The sequence below is a fragment of the Equus asinus genome, chromosome 13 (genome assembly GCF_041296235.1).
Source record: "Equus asinus isolate D_3611 breed Donkey chromosome 13, EquAss-T2T_v2, whole genome shotgun sequence".
NCBI classification, from domain to species: Eukaryota; Metazoa; Chordata; class Mammalia; order Perissodactyla; family Equidae; genus Equus; species Equus asinus.
In genome coordinates, this window is record NC_091802.1 from 55,980,502 (window position 1) to 56,007,504 (window position 27,003).

At 45.3% G+C, this 27,003-nt stretch overlaps 3 protein-coding genes across 13 annotated transcripts in view; 2 read left to right on the plus strand and 1 right to left on the minus strand.

Annotated features, from left to right (window-relative positions):
* The window catches only part of RECQL5 (RecQ like helicase 5), a 34,586-nt gene extending 16,212 nt beyond the window's left edge, over positions 1 to 18,374 (minus strand). The window contains exons 1-8 of one of the 5 annotated variants that reach the window (XM_070483644.1): positions 18,307 to 18,374; positions 17,507 to 17,733; positions 16,622 to 16,743; positions 15,101 to 15,619; positions 14,509 to 14,611; positions 13,854 to 13,965; positions 12,418 to 12,580; positions 6,792 to 6,871 (exon numbers count right to left, since the gene is read on the minus strand). In XM_070483644.1, the coding sequence (XP_070339745.1) occupies positions 6,792 to 6,871; positions 12,418 to 12,580; positions 13,854 to 13,965; positions 14,509 to 14,611; positions 15,101 to 15,619; positions 16,622 to 16,743; positions 17,507 to 17,633 (1,226 nt within the window). In that variant the 5' untranslated portion in view covers positions 17,634 to 17,733; positions 18,307 to 18,374. Of the gene's footprint in view, positions 1 to 6,791; positions 6,872 to 12,417; positions 12,581 to 13,853; positions 13,966 to 14,508; positions 14,612 to 15,100; positions 15,620 to 16,621; positions 16,744 to 17,506 lie in introns of all 5 variants that reach the window. The other 4 variants (XM_070483643.1, XM_044745734.2, XM_070483645.1 and 1 more) reach the window with 4 other exon arrangements.
* On the plus strand, positions 1,496 to 6,785 carry ERLN (endoregulin). 6 transcript variants are annotated; one of them, XM_044745742.2, is made up of 3 exons: positions 1,497 to 3,450; positions 3,847 to 3,927; positions 4,047 to 6,785. In XM_044745742.2, exon 3 carries the CDS (start codon positions 4,053 to 4,055, stop codon positions 4,233 to 4,235), a length of 183 nt encoding a protein of 60 aa, XP_044601677.1. In that variant the 5' UTR covers positions 1,497 to 3,450; positions 3,847 to 3,927; positions 4,047 to 4,052; the 3' UTR covers positions 4,236 to 6,785. The 6 variants fall into 6 exon arrangements, with proteins under 6 accessions (XP_044601675.1, XP_070339751.1, XP_044601677.1 ...); XM_044745740.2 differs by lacking the exon at positions 3,847 to 3,927 and having other exon boundaries at positions 1,496 to 3,541; XM_070483650.1 differs by lacking the exon at positions 3,847 to 3,927 and having other exon boundaries at positions 1,496 to 2,043.
* Positions 18,375 to 18,434: 60 nt separating the features above from the next.
* The window catches only part of SAP30BP (SAP30 binding protein), a 32,778-nt gene continuing 24,209 nt past the window's right edge, over positions 18,435 to 27,003 (plus strand). The window contains exons 1-3 of one of the 2 annotated variants that reach the window (XM_014839836.3): positions 18,435 to 18,616; positions 19,908 to 20,017; positions 22,285 to 22,332. In XM_014839836.3, the coding sequence (XP_014695322.1) occupies positions 18,511 to 18,616; positions 19,908 to 20,017; positions 22,285 to 22,332 (264 nt within the window). In that variant the 5' untranslated portion in view covers positions 18,435 to 18,510. The remainder of the gene's footprint in view (positions 18,617 to 19,907; positions 20,018 to 22,284; positions 22,333 to 27,003) is intronic. The other variant, XM_044745736.2, reaches the window with a different exon arrangement.

Below are 27,003 nucleotides of genomic sequence, written 5' to 3' on the forward strand. Positions count from 1 at the left end.
AGGGAGGTGGGAGGGACCGGATGGGAAGCACTGCTCTTTTCAGTCCCAGCACCCCAGGAAGCCCTCAGTTCAGGAGATGCTCCAACAGGGCAGCAGCCCAATTCCCAGAGGACCTTTCCTTAAGCAAGTTTTCATCAGCATCAAGAATGTCCCTTCCTCGGGGTGGCTGAGGCTGAGTCTCTTTGCTAGAAAAGATTCTGGCTCCCTGGTCCAGCTGCCAAGAGGCAGGGACACGGGCAGCCCTCAACACCGACAGGCTGACTGGCCGAGTCATTCACATTTTCCTCCTCCAGCCCAGGCAGTATCTCACTGCTGAGTCCAAATAAGATGCTGTCCCTGCCCTCAGAAGGCTTACTGCTTCCCACTCCATGGTAAATTGGCACACACTGAGCCCCATCACCAATGGCTCTTCCCAGCTTTCGGGCCAAGTCCTGAGTAGGCTTCAACTCTACTCAGCTTAACAAACCAGATCTGCTCCAGGATGACAGCAGCTTGGTAAACTCGGGGCATGGGTCTTCTCTGGGGAAGATGGGCATAGAGAGGAGGCAGTAATTCCCCCTGTGGTAAAGAATAAACAGAGAGGTACAGCAAGATGCTGGTGGCCATGGAAGGTGTGGCCGACAGGCTGTCCGAGCCTCAGAGACCATCTGGCTGACTCTGGCTGCCATGCCACCCTGGACCAAGCTAATCAACGTTTGCCTGTGGTCACTGTAGCAGCGTCCGAGCCAGTCTCTGAGCTGATCTTACCAGCCTCTTCGTGCCTCCCAGCCTGTGGCCTCGGCTCCACCACATAGTGGTCTCTCAGTTCCTCAAAAGGGTTTCACTCTACTCTTAAGATCTGTGCATTTTACGTCTGTATATCAAGCCTTATCAGAAACTACAGCAAGGCTACCGGAGCAAGAATCTCATAGCAAAACTTGGCAGAGAGCATACAAAAGAGTCTTCTCAAACATTAACATTTCAAAGCAACCTACAATAAAAATCTTCATGATGACATATTTGCTTATGGGTAATACTAATTCCAGACCATAAAAAACTGAGGACAAATTTTGTCCTTAAAAACAGTTTTCTCACTCTCCTAGGGACTTGCTGCCTGCCAAACACTGTCCCCTAATGCCCTTACATGGCCTTCACGTCTCAACTTCAACACCACTCCTCACAGGGGAATCCCCTCAGCCCCCAGGCCAGGCTATGCCACAGGTACCAACAGCATTCCCTCCCACTTCCCTCCACATGCTCTTCATGGTGATCATTTCAGTAGAATTTTCTGATTGGGGCCAGCGGTTAATTGAAAAAGTCGGTTAAAATAACTTTTGTGTATATGACATACATTCTCTACGCATCTCATTTTAAATGGAAACACACTCATGCACATTCCTTGACCAATCTTTTTTTTTTTAAATTGAGTTAATGATAGGTTACAATCTTGTGAAATTTCAGTTGTACGTTAATGTTTGTCAGTCATGTTGTAGGTGCACCACTTCACCCTTTGTGCCCACCCCCCACCCCACCTTTCCCCTGGTATCCACTAAACTGTTCTTAGTCCATAATTTTAAATTCCTCATATGAGTGGAGTCATACACAGATTATCCTTCTCTCGTTGGCTTATTTCACTTAACATAATTCCCTCAAGGTCCATCCAAGTTATTGCAAATCCTTGGCCAATCTTTTTGACGTCACGCCAGGGTCTTTTCTCTGTGTGGGTTTATTGACCAGAGCTCCTACATTATCTATTGACTAAATTTTACATTTCTTTAAAGCTGAATAAGAACTTAAATATATCTGCAAAGAAATCTGAGTGTGAAATCCTTCTGGATTTTTACAAAATGTTTACAGTTGTCTTGTCCACATCTATTTCGACAGGATTATCATTTGAGTCATTCCGAAGTCATTCCAAAGTGGTCAAATACATGTTTATAAAAACAACTCTCTCGCTGCACTCACTCTGAGATACAGCTCAAAGCCTCAGAGCTCAGAGTGTGGCGCAGGTGAACAGCTGGGTTCAAACCCCGACGCAGTTACTTCCTAGCTGTATGACCTTTGGTAAGTTACTTAACTTCCGCGCCTGTTGCCTAGCTGTAAAATTGGGGTTTCGGCTATTACTGCTGTTTCATTTTTTATGTCATGTTAAGTGCAATTATGTAATTACAACAAGTACAACTGCCACAAACAGGTTTGGGAACAAACAGCTGACTCTTGATAAGCATCCAACTTCACTGATGAAGCGGAAGTACAAGGGTATATTAGAGACCAGCCCACTGGCTGGGAGCATTTAGCAGGCCAAGTATTAGTCAGTGTGTTTTACAGAAGGAACTGGGAAGCATCAGGTAAGCCAGGGGTCAATTAAGCCCATGATAGTTAAGAAGGACTTTACTGGCTTGCTCATCATCTGTCTCCAACCCTGGCTGCACATTAGAATCACCTGGCATGTTACAAAGCACAGGGCTCCGATATGCCCAGAGACGGACGCAAGTGATATGAGGTGGAGCTTGGACACAGGCACTTAGAAAAGCTCCTAGAGATTCTACAAAGAAGGCTAAAGACCGGCACACCAGAATGTAAGCTCTGGGAGGGCAGGGCCTGCCCTCTTGGGTTCACTACTGCTCTCTTGGTTCACCACTGGACACGCAGCACCTCACGCAGTTCCCAGCCACCACAGGCACTCGCATCCTATCTTTTAAAGGAGCAATGGTGGCCACTAGGTTTCAAATGCCAGGACACACAGGCTCCATTCCCTCTTCCTAGCTGCCCTATCAACCAGTGGGTAGGAACCAAGCACACGAAGCAGCTGAGGCTGTGCCTGAGAGGCAGACAAAGGCACCGAGGGAGAAGTTAGGCCTCTGCAGGAACCCGGGGCCTCAAGGGTGACAAACGCTTCAACACAGAAAGTAGTTCCAGGAGGTGCCAGCAGGAGCTGCAGTTAATCATTTACCTGGCACCACAGGAAGGGGGCAGCCTGTGTGGCAGTTTCTGCCCCAGGGCTTCCCAAGCTCCAGGCAGGGCCTTTCAGTCGACAAGTCATCTAGACAGAGAGGAGGGGCCGGACCCAGCCACGGGTGAGGCGGATCTACCTCTGTCCCCACCCACCCCAAGTCTGACTTCTCTCAGCGAGGACACCTCAACACACGTGCCCTGAGCAGCCCCCCAAAACGACATCACAAAAGGGCAGAACACAGCTGAGGGGGTAAGTATGAAAGGCAGAAAGGGAATAGCAGTTGCTAGGCAACGGGCCCTAGCCCACCTCTCTTTGCTCTGGTGACAGCAATGAGGTCTGGTCAGGGCCACTTGGCAATGCGTACACTTTTGTCCCCCCAACAGTCGCTTCTTCAAGTCAGGGTGCAGCTCTGGTCACCTGGTGCCTCTTCAGCTCAAGCCCCGCAAAGCGTGGGGCCTGAAGCATTCCCTGATCCGCCTGTTCTTAGGAGACGGGAGTGTTAACAGCAGAACCAGGTAACGACTCCTTCCACGACTCCGTTCACTCTGCCGTTACTCCTGTACTCCGCACAGGCTCGCAGCCTGCTGAGTTGAGCTATGTTTCAAGGTTAGTCAGTCCTCCTGTTTTCAGCTGCTTCTAAGGAAGGTGACTGAGGTCTCAGCTCGAGTCAGTCCACTCCCCAGCTCCTACGCTGATCTCTCAAAATGCTTCCCAAAGGTTTGGCAGGAGAAACAGGAAGGATCTAGAGCAGTGCTTTTTAGATTCTAGCCGAGTAGGTATCAGGAATGGGGGAGAAAGTCCTTGCTCACACCAGGGCTGTTTAGGAAAGGACTGGAGAATCCAGAGGCAGCCTCCAGGAAGAATCCAAGGGCCCCCTCTCTTGATGCCAGTCCCTGTTCCTATTTCTATAGAGGAGGAAAGTCCATTTGCCGCTTGCTGGAGGCAATGAGCCCAAAGACCCGCCATCCCTGCAGTGTCCACCAGGTGCACAGGTGGGCCAGCTGTTCTCTGAGATTGCTCCAGAGGGCACAGTTGGGGGGTAGAGAGTAGCGCCTGGGACAGGGCCTTGGAAAGGCCCCTGTACTCAGGGCCTCTGTCCCTTCTTTTCTAGGTTCGCATGGACAAACTGATAACAAAGCAGAACCTCACCTGGAATGATGAGTTCTGGGAGAACCCCTGGGACAAGGGGGCCCTGGCAGTCATCATCTTATTCATTGCCACGGTTTTGCTTCTCATCTTGTTTGCTATTGTATTTGGTTTACTCTCTCCACTTGACGTCAACCAGTATGAAGACTCATGACCTGACTTTCTTGGGGCCACAAAGGGGGCTACCTGTCATATACTCTCAAAAAACCATGTACCTTTTCTTCAAAGCCCCTTCAATAGTCTGGAATTATACATTTTCTTTGTGATTATCTGATAAGTGCCTGTCTTCCCCACTGGACCAAGCACCATCAAAGCAAGGGATAGGTCTCTTTGTGCTCACCATTGTATCTCCCATGACCAGTGTGCCTGGCACAGAGTCAGCATCAATCAATATTTGCTGGCTGAATAAATGAAGGAACAAATGAGCAAACAGATGGTTAAACAGGAGGAGGCTGGCCTGTTGGCTACCCCAGCCCAGAAACACCAGGAGACGATCAAGCCCGGTTCAATTGAGGCCTGAACACAAAGCTGTGCTCTCATCTCAGACAAGGTGCCAGGGCCTCTAGCCCAGAGGATGCTTCGAAACTAATTACTATCCCTTTTGACACTAAAAGATAAAATGCCCTGTCATGAATAATCAAACACTTCTTTTTCATGGCCATAACTCGGAGAGAGGAGCTGCCTGCAGAGACGGGAGGAAAAGTGCTGGGTGCCCCACCCTGGCCTCATTCATACTGAACCGAGTATCTCTTCTGTTGGTCCCAGAGGTGCCCAGGTATCCCTCACAGGGTCCCACAGCCACCAGGTACCCCAGACCCTACCACACTGCTTCTGTAGAAATGTACTCGCTTCTACCAAAGCCACCAAAGTGGCCTGTCCCTCACTGCCAGGTGCCCGCCCTCAGCAAACAGCTGCTTCAACTTCAACCTCAAACCAGGACTATTCTTAGAAAAGGGACAAATATCTGGTGGGGAAGGAGCTTTTTCTTCATGCTATACCCATTTATACAATAAAGAAACATTTCCTTTTACTCAAAGGGCAACTTCAAATCCAGCTATACCAGCAGTGTTTATTCCATCCCAGGGCCTGGAAGTCCTGGAATCTGAAACCCTGTAGCAAATGAGATAAGGGAGATGAGGCGCACATGGGGCAACAAGAGGCCACAGATGCCTGGACCCCCCAGTGCACTATGGGAGCCCAAGCTCCCTGGTATGAGACAGGAGAAATAAAGGCAGAGGCCCTTAGGAGGACCTGTCCCCTTGCTTGGAGAGCTGCTGCAGCCTCTTGGGATATGGCAGAACTAACCCTCCGGACAGGCCTACAGAGCCTCAGACTCATCCCAGACAAGAACCCAGCCAGGGTTATTTCCAGTGTAGGGGACTGTAACAACTAGCAAGGACACTTGGCCCTTTCATTATGAGCACTTTGCTCAAGGAGCCTAAGGCGGCCTAATTTAGCAGCTCCCTGTACTAGTGCCTGAAAAGGGCTCTGGTTGCAATGGCTGTGGGCAGGGGTGCTCCTGGCACTGCAGCCAACCACCTCAGCTGGGCGTGGTCGTATCACAGAGGCCAAATGAGAGATGGCTGCTTGGAGAAGGAAACAGCCTCAGTCCACTGACTCCTTGGTGAATAGCAGGAGGTAGGAATCAAAATACATGGCCCAAATAAGTGCCTCTGGTTTCCAGAGGAGAGCCCCAAACATCTGCTAAACACCAGTACCACATACTTAATCAGCTCCACGCTTCAAGAATCTAGACTTGCAAAAACCAAGATGGCAAGTGTGTATGCAAATATGCACGTCACTGAAAATCAGGAGATCTAGGATTAGTGGAGTCTGTCTACTGTGAGCTTTGTGACCATGACTTCTCTGGTCCTTGGTCTGTTCAGCTCTAGGTCTGAAGCAATCATTTCTGCCTCATCTACCTCACAGGGTTGTCCAATGAGAACTGACCAATGAGATCAACGAATCAAAGAGCTTTTTGGACCAAAGGGCTGCACAAATGCAAAGTGCTCCCCGCCTGTCCAGAATCCTCCTGGACATCCCTCACACAGCACACTCACAGCTGCTCATGCCCAGAACCCGCCATACCACAACTTGCCTGTCATTGAGCAGCTATCAGGCTCTTTCATGGCCCCCACCACCAGCAGATGCAGATAAAATCGCTAAGTGGGTTCCATGTGGGCAGGCTGGTATTCTGTTAGAAAAGTTGATTTCTCTCCAAGTGTATTACCTCCCACCAAGAGAGAAGGTGGGTCACATGCCTGTGTGGGTCTGAGATAAGAATGATAAGCGTCTAAGATACGAGTCACCTGGTAAGACTCAAGTGAAGCCAGTGGTCCAGCTCAGTGGCATGTGATGACCACAATGCCAATGGCTCAGAACTGGTCACAGGACTCAGGACCGAGTCATTCATGGGACCAGCCATTCCAGATACGGTGGAGCAGGGTGGATGGATGACCATTCAAAATACTGAACAAGTCCTCCCACTGCCAAGAGTTTCTGGGGCCTTCCACAGAAAAATGGAAGGGTACTGACTTCCACGCTGCCTGAAAGGACATCCTCACAATGTCACATCCCCACACAATGGCCTTTGGCAGGCAGGGGTCCCTTGGTGGCCCAAGAGCTGCCCTATGTTAGCTGGTTGACTAGTGGGTGCTAGGGAAGGAAAAGATGAACTGACACTTTGCTCCACATACGAAATGTCACTCACCCCAGTTCTTCACAGAAGCTCACCAGGGCATCAAAGGCTACAACAGCAGCTTTATCAGATGCTTTGTTCCCTCTCTTCTCCTGGAGACAAGAAATGACCATTTAGCAAAAGCCTTACATAGTTGGACTACTGTGTAGCTCAAAAAATGATGAGAAAAATATCAAATGACAATAAGAAAGCGATTTACAAAACAGTATCCCCAAAGCTTTCCATGCCTCAGAATCACCTGGGTAACTTTAAAGGACTGACCTGAGGCCCACAACCAGACTACCGAATTGAACTTTCTGGAACTGGAGCTTTTGGGAGTTTATATTTTCAAAAAGCTGCTCAAGAGATTCCCATGCACAGGGCCCAGGGAGTGGCATCTGGGAACCACTGTACAGTACGACCTAATGTAATAGTAGGAAATACACGCACAAGTGTGTGGGCTTCCATATGCAGGAACATATATACCTATGCGCACACGGAAGGATATACACTAGAACGTAAACAGTGATTACTTCTGAGTGTTGGAATTATGCATTATTTGCCTTTCTGTACATGTCTTATTTGTCAAATTTTCCTTTTAAAAAATTGTGAAATTAAAAAAATCATCAAAAAGTAAAGAAAACATAATAGACACTGATATCTGAGATATTTATCTAATGACTCTCTCCTTCAGGAAGGTGAACCAGGCCCACCTCCCAAATGCACACAAATACATATCCTTCCTCTACCCCCATTCTCCCAACGTTTATGACACAATTTCTTCTTAAACCATAATTTTCCTTATTATGACTATGTCAACATTGTTTGGAGCTAAACCACATGATTACATTTTTACATTTCCTATGACCATATATCCTTTCTTGTACAACTTTGCTTCCCTGAAATTAATAGCTGCTTTGTTTTTTCATTTACTTAGATCTCAGTTTATCACTAATTCACCCCCAAATGTTCTGACATAGTGAAAAATACATTCAATAGAGGCCAAAGATGGCAGGTTTCCACTATTATTTTTGGAAACTTCCTTCCTGGAACCTTCTGTTGCCCTGGTTCAATCTGGAACGCTGTTCTCCAGGCCTGGTGCCCAGCTGTCTCTCTGAGACCACCCTTCACTGACGTCCTAGGACACGCCCTCTGCCTTGCCCTGGGGCGGATCTCCATCTCCTTTCTCGGTTTACTGTCTCTGTGGTGGAGAACAAACATCCTTTAGTAGCTTCTCCACAAGAGGAAGTTTTTTAAAACTTCGTGTCTGAAAATGTGTTTGTCCTATCTACACACTTAACTGGTTGGCTGGGTAGAAAATTCTAGATTGGAAATGGTTTATTTAGAATTTGAGGGGCTGGCTCAGTGGTGTAGCGGTTAAGTTCGCACGTTCCACTTCTCGGTGGCCCGGGGCTCACCAGTTCTGATCCTGGGTGTGGACATGGCACTGCTTAGCAAACGCCATGTTGTGGTGGGCGTCCCACGTATAAAATAAAGGAAGATGGGCACGGATATTAGCTCAGGGCCAGTCTTCCTCAGCAAAAAGAGGAGGATTGGCAGTAGTTAGCTCAGGGCTAATCTTCCTAAAAAAAAAACCCAGAATTTGAAGGCGCTAGTTCATTGTTATCTTGTTTCTGGTATTAGAATGGAGAAAACTGATGCTCTTGCGGCTTCCGGTCCTTCATATATCACCTCACTGGAAGCTTTCTAGTTCTTCTCTTTATCTCAAATGATCTCAGATGTCTCAGTGATGAGCCCAGCACGAGTTCTTGTAATTCATCATGTAAGTTTTAAATAAACACCTTATACCCAATCCAATCACCTTACCAAAATCTTTTCCTTGTCTGATTTTGAATTTCAGATAAAAGAGACCAGTTAATCATGTCCCTTTAGTTAATGGCAGACTATCATTCTTGGCCCATGTATTCCCAATCCCTCCTTTCATTCACCTTCTCTCCCCATTCATTCATTTATTCAATAAACCTTCATTGAGAACTTACTATGTTAACAGCACTGATCTAGGCACACAGATACACAGGAAACAAAACGTCCCTGCTCTCATGGAACTCACATTTCAACAGAGCAGATAGAGAATAAGCAAATCTATAATGTCAAACAGTAATAAATGGGTTTTTGTTTAAAGCAACATAGGAGCTTTCCTGGGCCCTTGGCTACGCCTGTTACCCTATGGTGAGTATGGACCGTAATTTCTTCACTCCTCGTTGCTGGATATTTGGTTTGTTCCCCATTTTCTGTCCTCATGAACAATTCTGCCATACAGGCTGTGGAGCACATGAGCTTACGCACTGACTCTTTTTCAAAAAAATATTTTTAATTAATTATTTTTAGGAAGATTAGCCCTGAGCTAACATCGGCTGCCAATCCTCCTCTTTTTGCTGAGGAAGACAGGCTCTGAGCTAACATCTGTGCCCATCTTCCTCTACTTTATATGTGGGACGCCTACCACAGCATGGCTTGTCAAGCGGTGCCATGTCTGCACCCAGGATCCGAACCGGCGAACCCCAGGCAGCCGAAGCGGAACGTGCGAACTTAACCGCTGCACCACTGGGCAGGCCCCCTGCACTGACCCTTTTATTTCACGGGATTGGGTCCCAGAAATACGATATCTGAGTCAAAGGTTACCTGTATTTTAACGTTTATTAGATATTGCTAGATTGCTTCCCCCAAAAGACCATAACCATTTTTCTCTCGGCAAAGTGTAGGCACTCTTTCCTGTACATGCCCACCAGCCACAGGTGTTAGACTCTTTTACATGTGTGTCAAATCACTTTACTTTTATTTGCATTTATCTGATTACTATTGAATTTGGACATCCCTGCACATGCCATGTGGATGAGTTTTTCTGGGAACTTTCTTTTCATATCCTTTGTTTTTCCTTGTCAATTGGTAAAAGCTCTCTATTTTCAACTTTAACCTTTGGTTTGCCTTCTATAGTAAATATTTTTCCAGATCTACTATTTATCTATTGACTTTGTTTATGGTATCTTTTGCATAAATTTTTCCCATAGCAGGATTTATAGAAACTTAAGAATTTTTTCTATACTCAATTTTTTTAAAAGATAGCTTTCTGGATTTCTAATTCTCATTACAAAGTAAGTATCTCTAGCCCTAGATTATAGACTAAATTTTCTTACAAAATATTGATTATTTTTTACATGTAGGTCCTTAATCTGTCTTTTATATAAGGTGTAAAATGGGGCACTTTTATTAGATTCCAGAGGGATAGCCTATTGTGTAAGCATTACCTAATGGAAAACCCATTCTTTTCCATTAAGTGGAACTATCAGCTTCATCAAATATTAAACTCTCACATATTCTGGGACCTATTTCTAATTCTCTCATGTGTTCCATTGATTGTTACTGGATTATATAGATTTGAGTACAGTGGCATTACAGCATGTTCTGATACTGGGTTAGCAAGGCCCCCTCATTCTTCTTTTTCATGCTTTTACTGGCTATTTTTGGCTACTTATTCTTGCATATAAATTCTAACATTCCACTACCCAATAAAACTCTTTTGGGATTTCAACTGGAACCTCACTAAATATTTATATTAACTTTGAGGAGGATTTAAGATATGTAAAACTACATCTTCCCACCCAGTTCCTGTACCTGTTCAGAACTTGTTTTCTTTCAATGAGATTTTAGTTTTCTTCATCTAAATCAGTGGTTCTCCTTCCTGGCTGCATATTAAAATCAACCAGGAAGCTTTAAAAAAAAAAGTCTCCTGTTAATAGCCTGTAACATTTCTTTCTAGGTATTTTATACGTTTTGTTCTTACAAATTAAACATTTTTTCATTTCCATTCCTAGGTATTTATGGTAATGTGAAGAAAAGCTACAGATTTTCAAAATATTTCTCTTATATTCAGCCACCTTGTCAGGTTTTCTTATGAATTCTAGTAGATTTCTAGTACTCTTGGAGGTTTACTAGGCAGACATTTGTTGACATTTCCACATGCTGGTGTCTTCTCTCCTGCTCTCCTTGTTGTTATGAGTTTATAATTTTTTGGTCCTTTTATTGTCATTTCAGTGGAGATCAGAAATAAGTACCCGTGTTCAATCTTTCTTTTCAACAAAAGTCTACACATATTCTTTTGTAACGTGCTTCTTCACACATCATGCTTCAGGGGCATTTAGCCATGTTGCTACATGTAGATTTACTGTGTCATTTTTAACTGCTCTAGACCATTTCACTGTGTCACAAACCCACTCTTTACTTATCCAAGACCCTCCAGAGGAGGAGTTCAATTTCATTATGATGGTGTTGCAGCAGACATCCCTGGACACCCTTGTATGTGTGCATCCTTGTTGACGTCACAACGTGCCTGTCTAGAAGTGGAATTACTGAATGGCAGAGCACCAGTGTCCTCCACTTAGACGCATCACCTCTGGTCTCCCTTCAAAGCAGTCACACCAGGTTATCCTCCTTTCCCCAAACCCCTGTCAATAGTGATTATAAAGATGTTTTACATTTTTGCCAATCTGATGAGTGTAAAATGATAGCTTGCTGTCTAATTTGCATTTCTGTGGTTCCTAAGGGAAGTCGAGCATCAGTTTATACATTTATTAGATATTCTGGTTTCTTCTTCTGTGAAATTCATACTTTTGCCCACGCAGTTGTTTGCCTTCTACTTGTTTACCTGTAGGAGTTCTCTATATATTCAGTCAGTTATGTACATTGCAAGTATCTTCCCCAACAATGGCTCATTTTTTCACTTTGTTTATGGTGTCTCTCATTATATAGAAATGTCTTTCCTTTTAGTCAGATAGAGCATGTCTTCTTTGATGGTTTCCATTTTTAAAATCTTGACATACTCTCCCCTTTCTCAAGGCTATAAAATACTCTCCCACAATTTTACAGTTTTTTGAAGTCTTTAATCCACCTGTGATTCATATGTGTATGGTATGGGAGGTTGGGATCTAATTTTATCTTTTCCCAGCGCCAATTATTCAACAGTTCACCCTTTTCTTGTTTTTTTCTTTTAAAGATTTTATTTCTCCTTTTTCTCCCCAAAGCCCCCCGGTACATAGTTGTGTATTTTTAGTTGTGGGTCCTTCTAGTTGTGGCATGTGGGATGCTGCTTCAGCATGGCCTGACGAGCGGTGCCATGTCCGTGCCCAGGATTCGAACCGGTGAAACCCTGGGCTGCCGAAGCGGAGCACGTGAACTTAACCACTCGGCCACAGGGCCAACCCCCATTTTTCCTATTGATTTACATGCTACCAATCATTCACCAAGTTCCCTTATATACATCGGTCTGTGTCTAGGCTCTCTACAAAGAATGTATAACCAGTAAAAAAAAAAAAAAAAAAAAAAAAAGGCTAACAAAAAAAAAGATGATATGGGAAAATGCTTATGTAAAATGCTAACTAAAAAAAGGCAGGATTGATCTTGACTATGTAAAGTAACATGCACACAAAAGACTATTAAGATCAATTAAATACAAACAAAAAAGTCTAACCTAGCTTGTTGCAAGCTGCCTATCCACCAACACACCATTCCCCTCTTGCTATACCTTCTAGGCCCAGGAGCACCCCCTCTCGCTTACAGAAGTTCCATCTGGGTTCAGAAATAAGATGTGTGAAATCGGAGTGGCGGGTTTGGACAGAAAGGGCTCCTACTGCCCGGGACTTACCTGGAGTTTCGCTACTTCCTTCCTGATCAGGAAGCTGACTTGGTCCCGGTCATTCCTGGAGTAATAGAGACGGCACCAGGAAGGCTTCCCGTCCCTGCCTGCCCGGCCAGACTCTTGGTAGTACCCAGCCATAGACTTAGCAATATTCCAGTGGGCGACAAACCTGCAGGATCCAAAGGGACAAGCAGCATGAGATGTGGTGGACGAGCTGAGGGGAGGAGTGATTCTGAGTCAGCAGAGCAGGCCTCTCCCAGTGACCAGGAATGGGAAGGCTAGCAGGTGGAGAGGCAGAGAGAGGGTCCCAGAGCAAGTGTGGCTAGGACACCTGCGGTCCATCAGCAGGCCTCCTTGCCATGGAACAGCCCAGTGTAGAGGCCACAGCAGAGTTAAGGGGCCAATCCCAGCACATATGAGAAATCAAACAAACCTCACAGTCAGAGGCACAGTAGAAAAAATATTAGACTTAAAGGAACAAGATTAGGCCACTTCTGAGCTGCACAACCTTGAAAAAGTCTTTATAACCTTTTTGAAGAAGAAAAGGGATACATTTATTAAAGACCTACTATGAGCCAGTGTATACAGTTGCCTCATTTAATTTTTACCGTCGTCATCACGGGAGGTAGCCCCATTTTATAGACAATGAACTAGATGATTCAGAGAGGTAAATTTGTACAAGGTGACACGGCAAGGAGACAGTAGAGCTAGGATTTGAGCCTAGGAGTGTCTGACTTCAAAGTTGTCCCCTAACAAGACACAGCTGACTCAGGGTTCAAACTCTGATTCCAAAGTCTGTATTCTCTCAAATTTAGTGCATAGACTAAGTCCTACCCTGACCAACTCAGGGCCACGGTGAGGCTTAACAAGACCATATACACAAAAGTGCTCTGTAAATCATACAAGGCGTTACTGTTGGTGTTAATCAGAGCAAAGGGCTCCAGGCTGTAGCCCAAAATGTCTCTGGAAGGCCAGGCATGGCTAGAAGCAAAAGACTTCTCAACAGTTGCCAGTGTGGGGCTAGGAGGCTGGGATGCACCCGTCTCTTCTAGACTGTTAGTAAGCAGTAACAAGGAATGCCAGGAATGAAATCTTTGCCTCTGACTTCCCACAGGGAGCAATTTAGGATAGTTCATCCCACCCTCTCACAGAGTCCATCTGCTAAAATGTGCGCAAACAGGCCTGTGTTAATGGATGAGCCTGACAATGTGTGTGCTGCCCCCTCTCGTGGGGGATGGCAGAATCCTGCTGTGCAGTTGCTGGGGAGCAGGCTGCACAGGAACTGTCAGCATTTGGGCTGTGCATGAGGGACTCCTTCCTGGGGCCTCCTTCCCCTCCGGCCCTAGAAGGAGCCTATGGCCCTGGTCCTCTAGGCAGAGCACTAGGCAGCCCACCCTGAGCCAGGCCCTGACCAGGAAGGTAAGACAAGAACCAGAGCTCACCTGACGTTAGCTTTGTCCACTCCCATCCCAAAGCTAATGGTTGCAACAATTACAGGGACTTTCTCCTCCATCCACTCATTCTGCACCAGTGTTCTTTCAGAAGCCTTCAGCCCTGCAAGGGAGGAGAAGGCAGGGAAGGAAATTCACATTTCCCCTGGGTTTCCCTTGGGGTCTACCTTGGGTTTGACACTCTGCTGGGCACTGTACACACATCCTGAATCCATCAGTTACCAGCTGTATGATCTTGGGCCAAGCACTTAACCTCACTGAGCCTGAGCTAAGAAATGTAAAGCCCCTAGCCTGTGTGTGGCACAGAGCACTCAATCAATGTTAGAGCCACGCTTCAAACCAAAGTCCACTGGCCTCCACAGCCTATGCTCTTTTCACAACACCAATACCCGAGCTTATAAAAACTCATCACCTGCTGCCGAGTGGGCAGAAGGTGAGAAAGAGAATTCAGGAGTCACAATTCTCATTTTAGACCTCATTCGTGTCTACACTCCCTTCTGTGAATTTAAGTGAATCACCTTAGCTTTGTGTGGGTATCTGGAAAAAGATGACAGACCACCTGATTATCCAGGATCCATAAGGAACAAGAGACCCACTAAGAGGCCTCTGAGGGTGAAGAAGACCACGTGGCCTACGTGCCCCTTACCTGCATGGTAAGCCTTGGCGTTCACCCCCCTATAACTGAGCTCTATCGCCAGCTGTTCGCAAGCCTCTCTGGTCCTGCAGTAGACAATGCCACAGCCGGACAGCTGAATGGGGAGACACAGAAGAAAATCAGCATCGGGAGGAACAAAGCAGTCAGCTGATTACACTGCGGGCTGCTTTAAAAGAAACTCTGCGCTCTTTCTCTCATCAGCCTCACAATCTCCTCTGAGGCAGGACACCTAGCAGGGCTCTGGCACTTTCTAACAAAGCAGGACCAAAGTAGCTCAAAACCCAACCTACCTAACTCCTCTGCCTCCTCCCCTGAAACCTCGGATAGCTCTGCAACGGCCACCCTCAGAGGGGCCAGCTGCTTGCCTCCCACAGGATTCCAGGACGAGGGAACCCCACTAAGAGGAACAATGCCAGGAAACCAAAGGGACAACCCTCTGGGCACAAGTTTTAAGCTACAGCTAGTCCCGGTTGAGGAAGCTAAAAAACCAAAGGTCTTAGAAAACCAATGTCCATCTCTATGCCACAGATAGCACCCCCCTGCTCCAGGTCTGTCTTGGGCCCCCCAACCTCAGTGCCCTCACCCCTTTATCAGCCTTCTGTCCAAGAGCCTTAAGGCAGAAGTCCCTCAGGTTTCCGTAGGGATCGGAAAGCAGTTCCTTGAACTGCACATCATAGAAGAGGTTCGCCCGGAAGCAGGGAGTCTTGAAGATGGCAACTGGTTGCTTCAGGTGCAAGGCAGCAAACACATCCTCTCGGACCTGTGGGGTGGCCGTGGCAGTCAGAGCCACACATGGGGCATGTGCCAGGCGGGAGCGCAGGGCACCCAGACGCAAGTAGTCAGGGCGGAAGTCGTGTCCCCACTGGGAAACACAATGAGCTTCATCCACCACCAGGTAGGAGAGCAGGTGGCGGGACACCAGGGAGTTCAGGGTGGGCTGGAAGGAGGCTGAGGCCGCCATCTCCGGTGTGATATACAGGAGTTTGGTCCGGGGCTTTTCTTGCTCCAGGTCAGAGAGTAGCTCCTTCTTCTCCTGTACTGAGAGCTTCGAGTTCAGGGAACTCACTTGTACCTTCAGGGCCAGCAAGTGATCCACCTGATCCTGAGGGCAGAAGGAGGAGAGGCCAGAGAAGTATAATTGGCCCTCAGGACTCAGTGGTAAACGTCACTGCGATTCCCTAGGGTATTTTCCAGCCATAAAACATCCTCCTCCCACCTCCAATATGTCTTCTCTTTGCACACAAGAAGTACAGGTGGGGAAGGGGTTGAGAGGACAGGCTCTGCAGCCAACACACCTGCATTTAATCCCAGCTCACTTCATCGCCACATGCTCTTTGGCTGGTTCTTAACCTTCACCTTTCAATTTTCTCACTCTCTCTCTCTCTACCACAAAAATAGTAACTACCTAATAGGATTGTTCTAAGAATTAAATAAAATTTTATATCTCAAAGGTGAGTTAATGCACATAAAGCACTTAGCACAAGGCCTGAGACCTAGTGAACACGGAAGGCATTGTTATTACTCCCTGTCTCTCTCTTTCCTCACGGTAGATGGCTCTTAACCACACAGCCACACTTCCTCATTTCTGATTCTATCAGCCCATCTGCAGGCCTTAAATATAGTCAGAAGTGCACAGCAGATGTTAACAGCATCCCAACCAGTTTCTCTTCTTTTTCTCTGTCTCATAATTGTGCCCTTGCCAAAATAAAGCAAGATACCAGGGATGTCCTCCATATCAATTTAGCTGTTTATCCATCTGCATCTTCTACCCTGGCAAGAGTGCATGTGTGTACAGATGAGAGTGAGTGTGTATGTGTATACAGATACAGTTCCATATTCCTCCCAACAAAAAGTTACAAAGAAGAGTGAGAGACCGCAGGCCATCAAAACCCAGAAGACACATTCATAACCCAGCAGTGTGATATGCACTAGTGGAAAACCTCACATTTGGACAATTCAGAAACCCAATATAGAGAGGGAGATAGGCAAATCAAAGAAAATAAGAGGCAAAAAAATAACAAAGAAAGGAGCAGTAAAATTTCCAGCTATAGAAAACCTTCTCCTAAACGTTTTGGGCCACCATCTTCATTCCCCTGGGCCTCACCTGAATCAAAGCAATGAGAGGAGAGACTACGATGGTGATGCCTTTGGCCAACAGAGCAGGGAGTTGATAGCAGAGGGATTTTCCCGCCCCTGTGGGCATGCATACAAAGACATCCTTGTCACCTGCAAAAAAACAAGACATCTCAATGCTTCCTTCATCTTTTTACTTCATCAAGGCTGTTGAAAATTAAATGAGAATGTAGGAAAAGCACCTGGCAGTGTCTGGCATATGGCAGGGTCTCAATATAACATCCAGGGAGATTTGGAAATGTGTACAAACCATTTCCGGTAAAGGCGACAACAACTACAAGGTTAAGAAGTCTGAGTCGGCTGGGATATGGATGACTAAACAGCCACTGAAAGCCGAATATTTCTAGATGAGTGGGCATATCTGTGTAGACATGGAAGCAACATCACTTAGAGGTCTTCTGTTTATAAGTGTTATAGTTAATATTACACTGCTGCTCCCTTCTTGATAACTTCCATTTGTCACCATATCTGAGGTTTATAATATTATTACTCCTTCCTTCCCTATTTGGGACCCAGGTCACTCAATCTTCAACAAGGGGATTACCTAGCAAGTCAGTGACTAGGTTGAGCCATTCCTGTCAACCCCACTACTGCCTATACACAAATGAACAAGAATGGGAATCTATGAACTGTTTTCAAAGATAATCTGTAGTTCTCGCCAGGAAATGTAAGAAGCAGAACAGCTGGGAGGTTCTGCCAATAAAACTGCAAACTTTGGATGATAAGTCCACAAGATTTCCAAAACCAATTATGGACCAAGGATGGGGAGGTAGGAAAGGTGAGAACTAGGGTGTTCTGCAGCAGTGCTAGGGTAGAGCCAGCACAAATGTAAACGGAAGTAGTTTGGCAATGTTACCTTTCACTACAGCCATGGTTGCACTCTCCTGTAAAGGCGTCTTAAAAGAGTCAAACCCAAAGACCTTCTTCAACGTGTTCCGGACTCGTCGCCCAGGGTCAAAAGGAGAGGAAGGGTGGGTGCTCATCTTAGCGACAGACAGTGGCCAAAAGTTAAGGCAAAGGTGATGACCCTATGGTTGCCACAAGAATCTTCTGTTCTGCTTGTAAAATACAGCTTATCTTTCTCTATGAGTATAAATTTGCTTTATTACATTCAAGCAACATACTATTTTCAAGCTATATAGCTGCAAGTGAACTACCTCAAGCAATACATTCCTGGGTAATTAACATCTCCACCTTTATGCTCAGTGAAAATAAAAACATTGAACTACCCCAGGCCACATTTTAGCAAAGAGCTAGAAATCAGATCACGAGAGGAAACACAAATGCCTTCGGAAACAGTTTGGAGAAGGTGGAACTGTTTTTCTAAGATCCACCTTCTGCTCCTTCTATAAGCGCAGCCATGATGACCATTCTTCCCCCCAGGACCCCATGCCTTTCTTCCCACCTCCTGGAGGAGAGCTCTTCCCTTTTCCTCCTCTGAACCCCAGATTCGCTCTTTTCTCCCTTCCCCAGCCGAAGCCTCCCTCTCTTCACCCCAAGAAATCAGAGCTGCCCTGGGCCGCCCAGAAGCGAAGGGCTCTCTCCGGGCCGCTGCCGCCTGCTGGGTCGAGAACTACGCAAAGACCTCCATACACCACCCCCAACTCTGAGAAGCAAAACCGCCAGGAACTAAGGGTCAGGTAAAACCCACACAACCTTGTATCCGTCGCGCAGTGATGACTTCACGAGAGCGCTCTTACAGGGGCGGGGCCAGGCGCAGAAACGGCAGTTTTTATTGGTTCCCGGACGGAATGGGCGCGGGGTCTCCTGGGATCCGGAAGAAGTCGCTTTTCCGGAAAAGCACGGAAGTCGGCTTTTTGGAGTCATTGGGGTGAGCCGCGCCGGGACTGTGGGTATAAGATGGCGGGGAAGAAGAGTGTTCTGTCGTCTCTGGCAGTTTACGCGGAAGATTCAGAGCCCGAGTCCGACGGCGAGGCTGGAGTCGAAACGGCGGGCAGCGCGGCTGGTGAGGCCCGAGTAGGGAGCTGGAAGGGGAGAATCAGGTGTCTGCTCGGAATGCTGCTCCTCGGGCAGGGCAGTAGGGAAAGAGGTGGTCGTTGTGCTCCAAGTATCGGGCCCCGGAGCCCCGAAGCGCGATCGGGGTCCTGAGTGGGCCAGAGCGTAGGCGCTCTGAGTAAGAATGGGCCGTCTCCTTCCATTGATTCGATTATTCTGCCGAAACTTACTGAAAGTCTTCCGTGCCCAACATCGTGCTGGGTAGAGAGGATTCAAGGCTACTGAACAACTGCCTGTCCCTCCGGGCTTGTTGTTTGATGGGGGAGAGCGATGAGTATACATACGTACGTGGCGGGTGATAAGGGTTGTGTCTTGTTAAATTTATAACTTTTCATTAGGAATGTGCCCTAGACGCCTCTTGGAGCTTTTAAAAATACATATGTATCTGGTCTCCACTGCGAGAGAGTCTAATTCCATAGATCTGGGGTAGGATCTGGGCATTTTGTGAGAATTGTAAGGCTCCTCGGTGATTCCATTACTTTGTGAGTTGTTAAAGCCCATCAGTGATGTTGCGGGCTTACTCTGGTTGAGAATCACAATGTTAGGAAATGGAAACAAATTTCTTTGGGATCACAGAAAAGGGAGTAAGTTGCCTAACATATCTGGGCCTTGGTTTCCTCATCTGGAAATGAGGGAGAAACTAGACTAAGTTAGCTACTCTCAGTTTTGTTTGGTCTGTTTTCAGACAGGAGGTTCTCTAATGGTTTCCCAGTAATTTGTAGGGTTTGGGGTTTTGTTGTTGTTTGTTTTGTTTTGAGCATAGAAAAAGATTTTACTTCTCCAGTAGGTGTAATTGGGAACCCTTTGGAGTGCCCCCTGGTCAAGGTCCTGTTTCTGGGGGGGGACACACAAAAATGAGGAAGGCAGAGTTCTTGTTTGTATGAGAAGACAAGTTCACTGGTGCTTATGATACAAGGTAGCGATATGCATATCAGAAGAGGTGCTCAAACAACATGCTGTAATATAATAGTTCAGGGAAGAAAAGGCTTCACTTGGCATAATATGTGGATTGGAAGCATTGGAAACAGAATGTAGTACTTGGTTTTCTCCTCATTCTTTTTAGTGATTTCATACACTAAATTGTGGCCTTCCCAAAGGCAGAATCTGGGCCTACAGTTCCTCACATGTGATTTATGCTCCCCTTTTATCTTCAGAAATGGTTCTGGCCATTCAAATCACTGAAAGATTTTCTTGCATTTTTTTCCCCATTCATCCATTTTCCCTTTTTTCCTCTGTTTCAGAGGAGAAAGGTGGATTGGTATCTGACGCCTATGGAGACGATGACTTTTCTCGCCTCGGGGGTGATGAAGATGGTTATGAAGAAGAGGAGGATGAGAACAGCAAACAGTCGGTAAGTAAACCTCTTCCCGAATCCAGACCTGCTCAAAACACTGTTTCATTTCTCAAAAACCTAAACTGTACTAACAGTGTTCCATTTTGTGCCTAACTTCATCCCCCGTCCCCCTCACCTTTCGTTTGGCTTCAGTTGAGGAAATTAGGCTGGTATCAGTATTTCTGTTTGAAAATCAAATTTGTTTTCACCTCAACCATTTTGTATTAACCTTTGAATCCAAATTGGGGAAAGAAGATGGTGGATTATTTTATTTAACCCAGATATTAATGTTGGTTTCCCTTGTTTAGATAACTTACTCCATTTGTAACAGTGCATCGTCCTAATTGGTGTGTCATTTATATCTACAATCAACTCTGTTATTTTTAATCTTGGTTGGTGCTCATTCACATCTTTCAGTTTATTAAAATGATTAGGAAGGAAAATTATTTTGTTTTTATTTGTGGTTTGGTCCTTCTTAGCTTCTTTCTTGACATTTTACTTGACACTTTTTATCAGCGTGCCCTTGGTTCTTGATCACAAATCTTACCTGAAAGATTATGGGCTGGCTAACAAAAGAGAATTTGTGCCTTAATTAACCAGAACGACTTTAGATACACAATCACCTGGGCGTCATGAGCCAGAATTGAAAAAGTTTGGACAAAACACAAGGATTCAGGCTGGTGCTTAATGCAAAGACATACAAAGTTGAATCTGGATATAGAATCTGGCTGTTTAGCAGCAGCTTTAATTGAAACATTCAATGTACTTTATTATTTGTTTGAAAATTTTGTTACAGCTTGATATTTGAGTGTTAGAATTAAAATACTTTCCAAATTAAAAAACATTTGTTTTGTATTTTATGCTCTTTTGGGAGATATTTTCATGCCCTTAACCCCACCATTAATGCTGATAATTCAGAACTGACTGAAATTATTTAGAAGAGCTTTGCAATTTGTTTTCTTTTCCTGACTTTTCTGAAGTGCATACATACTGGTTTAACATCCATAACTATTTTCTTCAATAAATGTGCATCGTATGTGTTTTTGAGCTGTTGTTCCACATTTACTTTGCTTAGAATTTTCATCATATTTAAGCTTTATTTCATATTTTAGTAAAATCCTCTCATCAAATCCCAATATAGACACTCTAAAATGTGATTGTATTTGGCTTAGCTGCATCTCTGATTATTTGGCGTGATTGATTTCATTTTAAGGAGGTTATGGAGAGTGCATTTAAAACCTGTGGCCCACTGGCGTCTTACAAGACAGTTAAATATCAAACCCATCAGTATAGTTTGTTGAAGCGTCTCAGGTGATGTTTGTATTAACATCTGGAGTGCTGTTTAATGTTTGGGTTAAAGTGTAGCTCGATTGAAAAAAGCAGTTTCAAATGAAACTTAATTTTTTCCTGGGTTTTACCCTAGAGGTTCCTGTGCCTTGGGAGTGTTCTGGGTAGTGGAACAGATCAGCTAACAGGGTAGCTGATCTTTGACCTGCGTTAGCATTCAGCAGAATGGTGGGCTAGCTCTGGTGAGGCCAGTGCACACTTTGGAGGATGGCTGGCCCCTGTGGTGCCGTGTGGCAGGCAGGCCATTTGGATAAGGAACAAGGCTGGATAGAGCCTTGGCAGTTGTGTGAGAGCTTGGATGGAGGCAAGGCCTACTGAAGCCTTTCCTGAGAAAGGCTGGACATGGTCCTTTAGTCCTGCCTTTCTCGGGTCACTTGCTCTGGTCATTTGATGCCTCCCTTCCTGCTGTTCATGTTGGTGCAAATGCTATTGGGTTGAAGTGCTGGGGTCTAGTTGTTGTGCTGGAGTATATGGCACACTGATGGCAAACCATGTCACGGTAGGTCTGAGTCTGATGTATTTGTGTATATAAAAGGCAAAGAAGGACAAAAAGGTTCATATTCCTGATTTTAAGTAATTGATACTTCATTGGAAACACTATGCCTGTTTTGTCCTGTGGGGCCTGGTCTTACCCTTTTCTGAAGCATATTGCAACCTTTCTCCATTTTTGTGGCTGTGATTTTAAATCTCAGGCGTTTTCACTAATGTAGACTATGGCATTGCTGGAGTAATGACTTTGAGCTGCTCATGTTCTTGTATTTCCCCCAGAACATCTCGTTTTTCCCTTCTCTTTCTCCAGTTCTGGGTCATATGGTAGGGGAGGGGTTCTTAGTGGGATGACTCAGGCTGGGTAAGTTTGTTCCAACCCCTAGTTATGCATGTGAGAACCCTCAGGCCCGCTCTTTTAAGCTTAATCCTCTAAATTCTTTGTCTTGTAGGAAGATGACGATTCAGAGACTGAAAAACCTGAGGCTGATGACCCAAAGGTATTTGGTGTTGGCTGTGGTGGGGTGGCTGGATGCAAATAAGGCATTTTAACATTATGGCTCAGTTCATATGTCTGGTCACGATCTGTCCCACTAACACACTACACAACCATGTGTAAATTTTCTGGGGCGAAACCAGCTGTAGAGAAACCTGGAGACCCCCCTGGAATGAGTAAGTGCTGAGGCAGCTTGGATTTCCAGCCTCGCAGATGGTGCCTTATGTCCAGACTAGAAAGGCTCTCGAGAGACCTGGCTAAGTGCAGCAGCCCACCTGTGCTCTGCACTCAGGTGGGCTTGGTGGGGTCACTGCTCTGCAGGTGAGTCAGGTGTGGGAATGTTTCTAGAATCAGGAAGCCACGAGAGCTGCCTTGTGTACTCTGGGTTCTCTTTAGGTGTCTGGATGTGAAGAAAGGCCATGAGAAGGTCAGACGAGGTGAGGCCTCTCCCCGGCTGTCGCGGATGCTACGCCTAATCCTTGTTGTCCTGGGCTTGTACGCTCCCACTCTTGGGTGAACTGTACAGACTGGTCTTTTTTTGAAACAGCATAGCCATTTCTTCTTACGTTTCCTTCTCGGTAGCAGCCGAGAGTAATTAGCTGCATTTCCTGTCACACTACTTGACCTCTTATGTTGAAGGTTAAGACCTCCCTTGTGTTGGGCAGGCTTGCTTTACTGTGCACTGGGCCTTAGTCCAGGTGTGCCTGTTGAGGAAACATTCTTTAGGCGACAAAATTTTTTTTTTTTCCAAAGAGAAAGACTAATTTCATCACTCTAGGCCTGAGGACTAGGAACCGAGTTTTGTCATTAAAAACTGCATTATGGGGGCCAGCCCTGTGGCTGAGTGGTTAAGTTCGTGTGCTCCACTTTGGTGGCCCAGGGTTTCACTGGTTCAGATCCTGGACATGGACATGGCACTGCTCATCAAGCCATGCTGAGGCGACGAACCACGTGCCACAACTAGAAGGACCCAAAACTAAAAATATACAGCTATGTACCAGGGGGCTTTGGGGAGAAAAAGGAAAAATAAGATCTTTAAAAACTGCTTTGAAACCAACTGAAGCTTTCAAAGTAATGTAGTAGAATTTATTAAAGTTGTACCCAATTATAATCTAAAACAGTAGTATATCCGAAAATATAGCATGAGCTCTTCCAAATTTGAACTGAGTGTGTGGTTGGATAGGACTACGTGCAGCCACCGAAATAAACCCATGAAAGGCTGTGAAGGATACAGATAAGAAAACATTTTACCAAGAAGGAAAGATTTGGCACCAGCGTGCAGGAGAAAGAAAAAAAGTGAATCCTGCAAACTGCAAATGCAGGCTCCTTTCTATGCCAAGTAAGGACCCGAGGCTTAAGAATTCGTCTAAGTGTTACTAGCAGGAGGGTAGATGGGTGGTCTGGGTCGAGGATGCTCACAGCTCTGCTTGGGCTTGCAGAAGGAAAATGGTCAGCCACATTAGTATTCATCTTCTGTCTTAGTATTTGGGGCGTGTGGGCCTTAGAGCCTGTGTGTAAAATAAGCCCAAGGAGCTGCCAAGTTTTGGGGCTTCCTTTGTGGAGGGAAAGGAGGATTTGTGGCCTGGAGCCTTGGGGTGTCCAGTTGCTGGTCTTTGCCTGAAGCTGCAGCCTCATGGGGAAGTTGGTTGGAGAGCAGGGTGTGTGCACTTAACTGTCACCCCTTCTGGAATACAGTGACACAAACCAGCAAATTCCCTGGGAATGACATGTCTTTATGAGAGAGGAAGAAGAGCAAAAAAGGGCAGAATTGGGAAGTTTGTTAATGTGTGTTTTGTGCTCAGCCTCCCCTTTTCGCAATCCCGCACGAAGGTTGGAAAGACATGTCATTTATACTTACTCCTTGTCTGTCGTGCTTTACTGTGTTTCATTCAGTCATTTGAATTTCAAGTCTGATTGTTGAATGAAAAGTTTTCATGGAATGATTTCTGTTCCTGCCGCGGAGCTCGCAGAAATCAGAACACAAAATTCAGCTGTCAAAGTAACTTGATGTAGTTCTTTTGGAGGGTGAGCATGGAGGCAGTCAGGTGGAGCTCTCCAGCTCAGATGTCCTCCAGTCCCCAGTGGCTAGAAGAGACCCACCAGGGGGACAGAAAGACCATGAGTCCTCAAGGCATCTCCAAGAACTGGAAACAATCCCCAGCATGAGTCCTGTGTGCTCCCTTTGTCTTAGTCCTGGCCCTGACTTCCTCTCCTGCCTGAGCTGGCTTCTAGGTAGCAGCCTCCACCTCAAACTCCTCTCGACCCTCCCTCTATTCTGGAACATTTAAATTTTATTTCAGTTGATACTCAGTATTTTTGGAGTCTAAACCCTTAATTTTTAATATTTCTGCCTTAAGTATGTGAAGTTTCTAACATTAGGATATGTTACTGAAGTTGTCATTTATTTTGTCCTCAAATGGATCGATGTCGTAGCTGTCTTTCCCACTAGGTGGCACTGCTTCCTAGTTTGGTTTTTTAAGATGTGCTTTTAATTTTTTACTGTAGCAGTTCTGAAAATATTTTGGTTTCTTTACACAATTAATAATTAGGATCCCAAAAAACTTTTGATCTTTTTGGCTTTATTGATATTTATTATCTTAGGAGTTAAAACTGAGAAAAATTTTAAATTTTTATCTATTTTAAAATAACCAAACTGTTACATATTATAAATAACATTTTTATGAGAAATGACTATTTCTGAAACCAAAAGAAGTTAGTACAAAGAGTGGCATCATTTTACCATTCTACAGGTCTCCTTAATGTCTGATGTCTAGCTTAATAGACAGGTTCTCATAACTGCTTCTGCATTTCGTTTATTGAGATACGTTGTTTTGGTTGAAGTATTTGAAAAATACTTAGAAGGGTCGTGGCAAAGAGGAGAGGTATTTTAATAGCCCTTCGGGTACTTGTGGATATTCTTTGATACTTCATCAAAACTTAACACGTGGTAGTTTCCTAAAGGTTAGTTCATTGAAATGTGGAATGTGAAACCTCATCACTGAACTTTCTGTGTTAGAATCCACGGTCTCTCCTGCTCTTTGAAGGGTTCTTTTACCCAGCCATGATATGATATCAGCAGACTCTAGCAATTTGGAAAACACTGGTTCACTGAGTTATGCAGATCCCCTAAATGCTGACACACTCTGTTCTATAATATCCAGAAAAGTCGTATTCATTAGTGACATTACTGATCTCATCAGACAAGCTGTTAAGTATTGGAAAGCTGCCATGCTCACAGTGGGGAGTACACATTTCTCCAGGTTCTAATTTTGCTTGAGAGCTTGAATTTATCATTGCCAATCAGTATTATCAGAGTTTTCCTTGAAGTGACAGGCTTCATTTTTTTTTTGAGAAAATGTCTGCCAGATACCCAAGTCTGGATAACTATGGTTTGTCTGTCAGTCATTCTTTCAAGTAAAAATGGTGATCCCTGAACAAAGCAGCTAGTTTAGCTTGTAACTCAATCACGTATGTGCTTTTCCTCAAGATAACCCTCATACTTCGGTATGTGCAGAAGTGTTTGTGCTTACCTCTCATGTCACCACATGAAATGCTAAAAAAATTGTCCTCAAGAATCAAGGTTAATCATTTTTACTGCTTCACTGAGGACATTCTTAAGTGAACTTTGCTGTTTTTTTTTTTTTAAATGCTACTGCCTTGATTTGTCCTAAAGGGCCAGCAAGTTTACCCACCATTGCTCCTGTAAGTGTCAACGCAGTGAAAAAAGCAAATAATGTCTTAGTATTAGGAAAATAGCTTTGACCTTGCAGACCCCCAGGGATCCACAGATCAACTTTGAGAACAACTGTTCTTTCAAAGCAAATATCTCGGGTCAGTGATACAAAATAACTGCTTGATAACTGCTTTCATTGCTCTGTGCCGGTGCATTAAGCTGTCAGCCTTATAGGGCCTTGAGCTGCCCTGGGAGCAGTAGAGCATCCAGTGTAAGACGAGCCAGCCCAGGTCAGGGGGAGAAGTCACAGCTCTAGAGTCCGAGACCTGGGTTGAATTCCACCTCCTCTTGGGGAAGTCCCTTAACCTCAGTGTTTCCCATCTGGAAAATAGGCATCATAATAAAATCTGCCTCATTTATTTTATGAGGATTAGCTAAACGTAAATAAGTACTTAGCTGCATAGTGTCTGACACGTCTGTGTTCAGTAGCATTAGTTGCAACAAGCAGCACCACCTCTGCTCCCTTTCCAGTCTGGTTTTGGAATATCGAAATCCGTGTTTTAAACTGGAGTGCACTCAGACGGGAGGAATCGTGAAGGTGAGGGGCCTGGAAACCGCAGCCTGTGAGGAGAAGCTGAAGAGCTGGGAGAGAAGACTGGGGAAGAGCCAGCAGTTCTCTCTGCGGTTGGAAGCTCTGGTGCAGGAAGGGAGGTGGCAGCCGGATGCAGAACTTGAAGCAGTGCATAGAATTACACAGAAGTTTGTCTTCACGTAACGAACTTTCTGTCATCTCGGGCCACAAGTGGATCGAGCTGCTTCAGGAGGTAGTGAGCTCCCTGTTTCTGGACCTTTTTCAGACAAGTTTTAAGAAACTATTTGTCATGAATGTCATAAAAGGAATTTGTGGGTTAGGGTTGAATTGAACCTGGAAAAGGACTTGGGCATTATGGATAAGCAAAGTTGAGTGTTCTCTAACTTCATTATCTATTGACTTTAGAAAGT

Coding starts and splice junctions, on each gene's coding strand:
- ERLN (XM_044745740.2), top strand. CDS start 4,053: ATGGACAAACTGATAACAAAGCAGAACCTCACCTGGAATGATGAGTTC.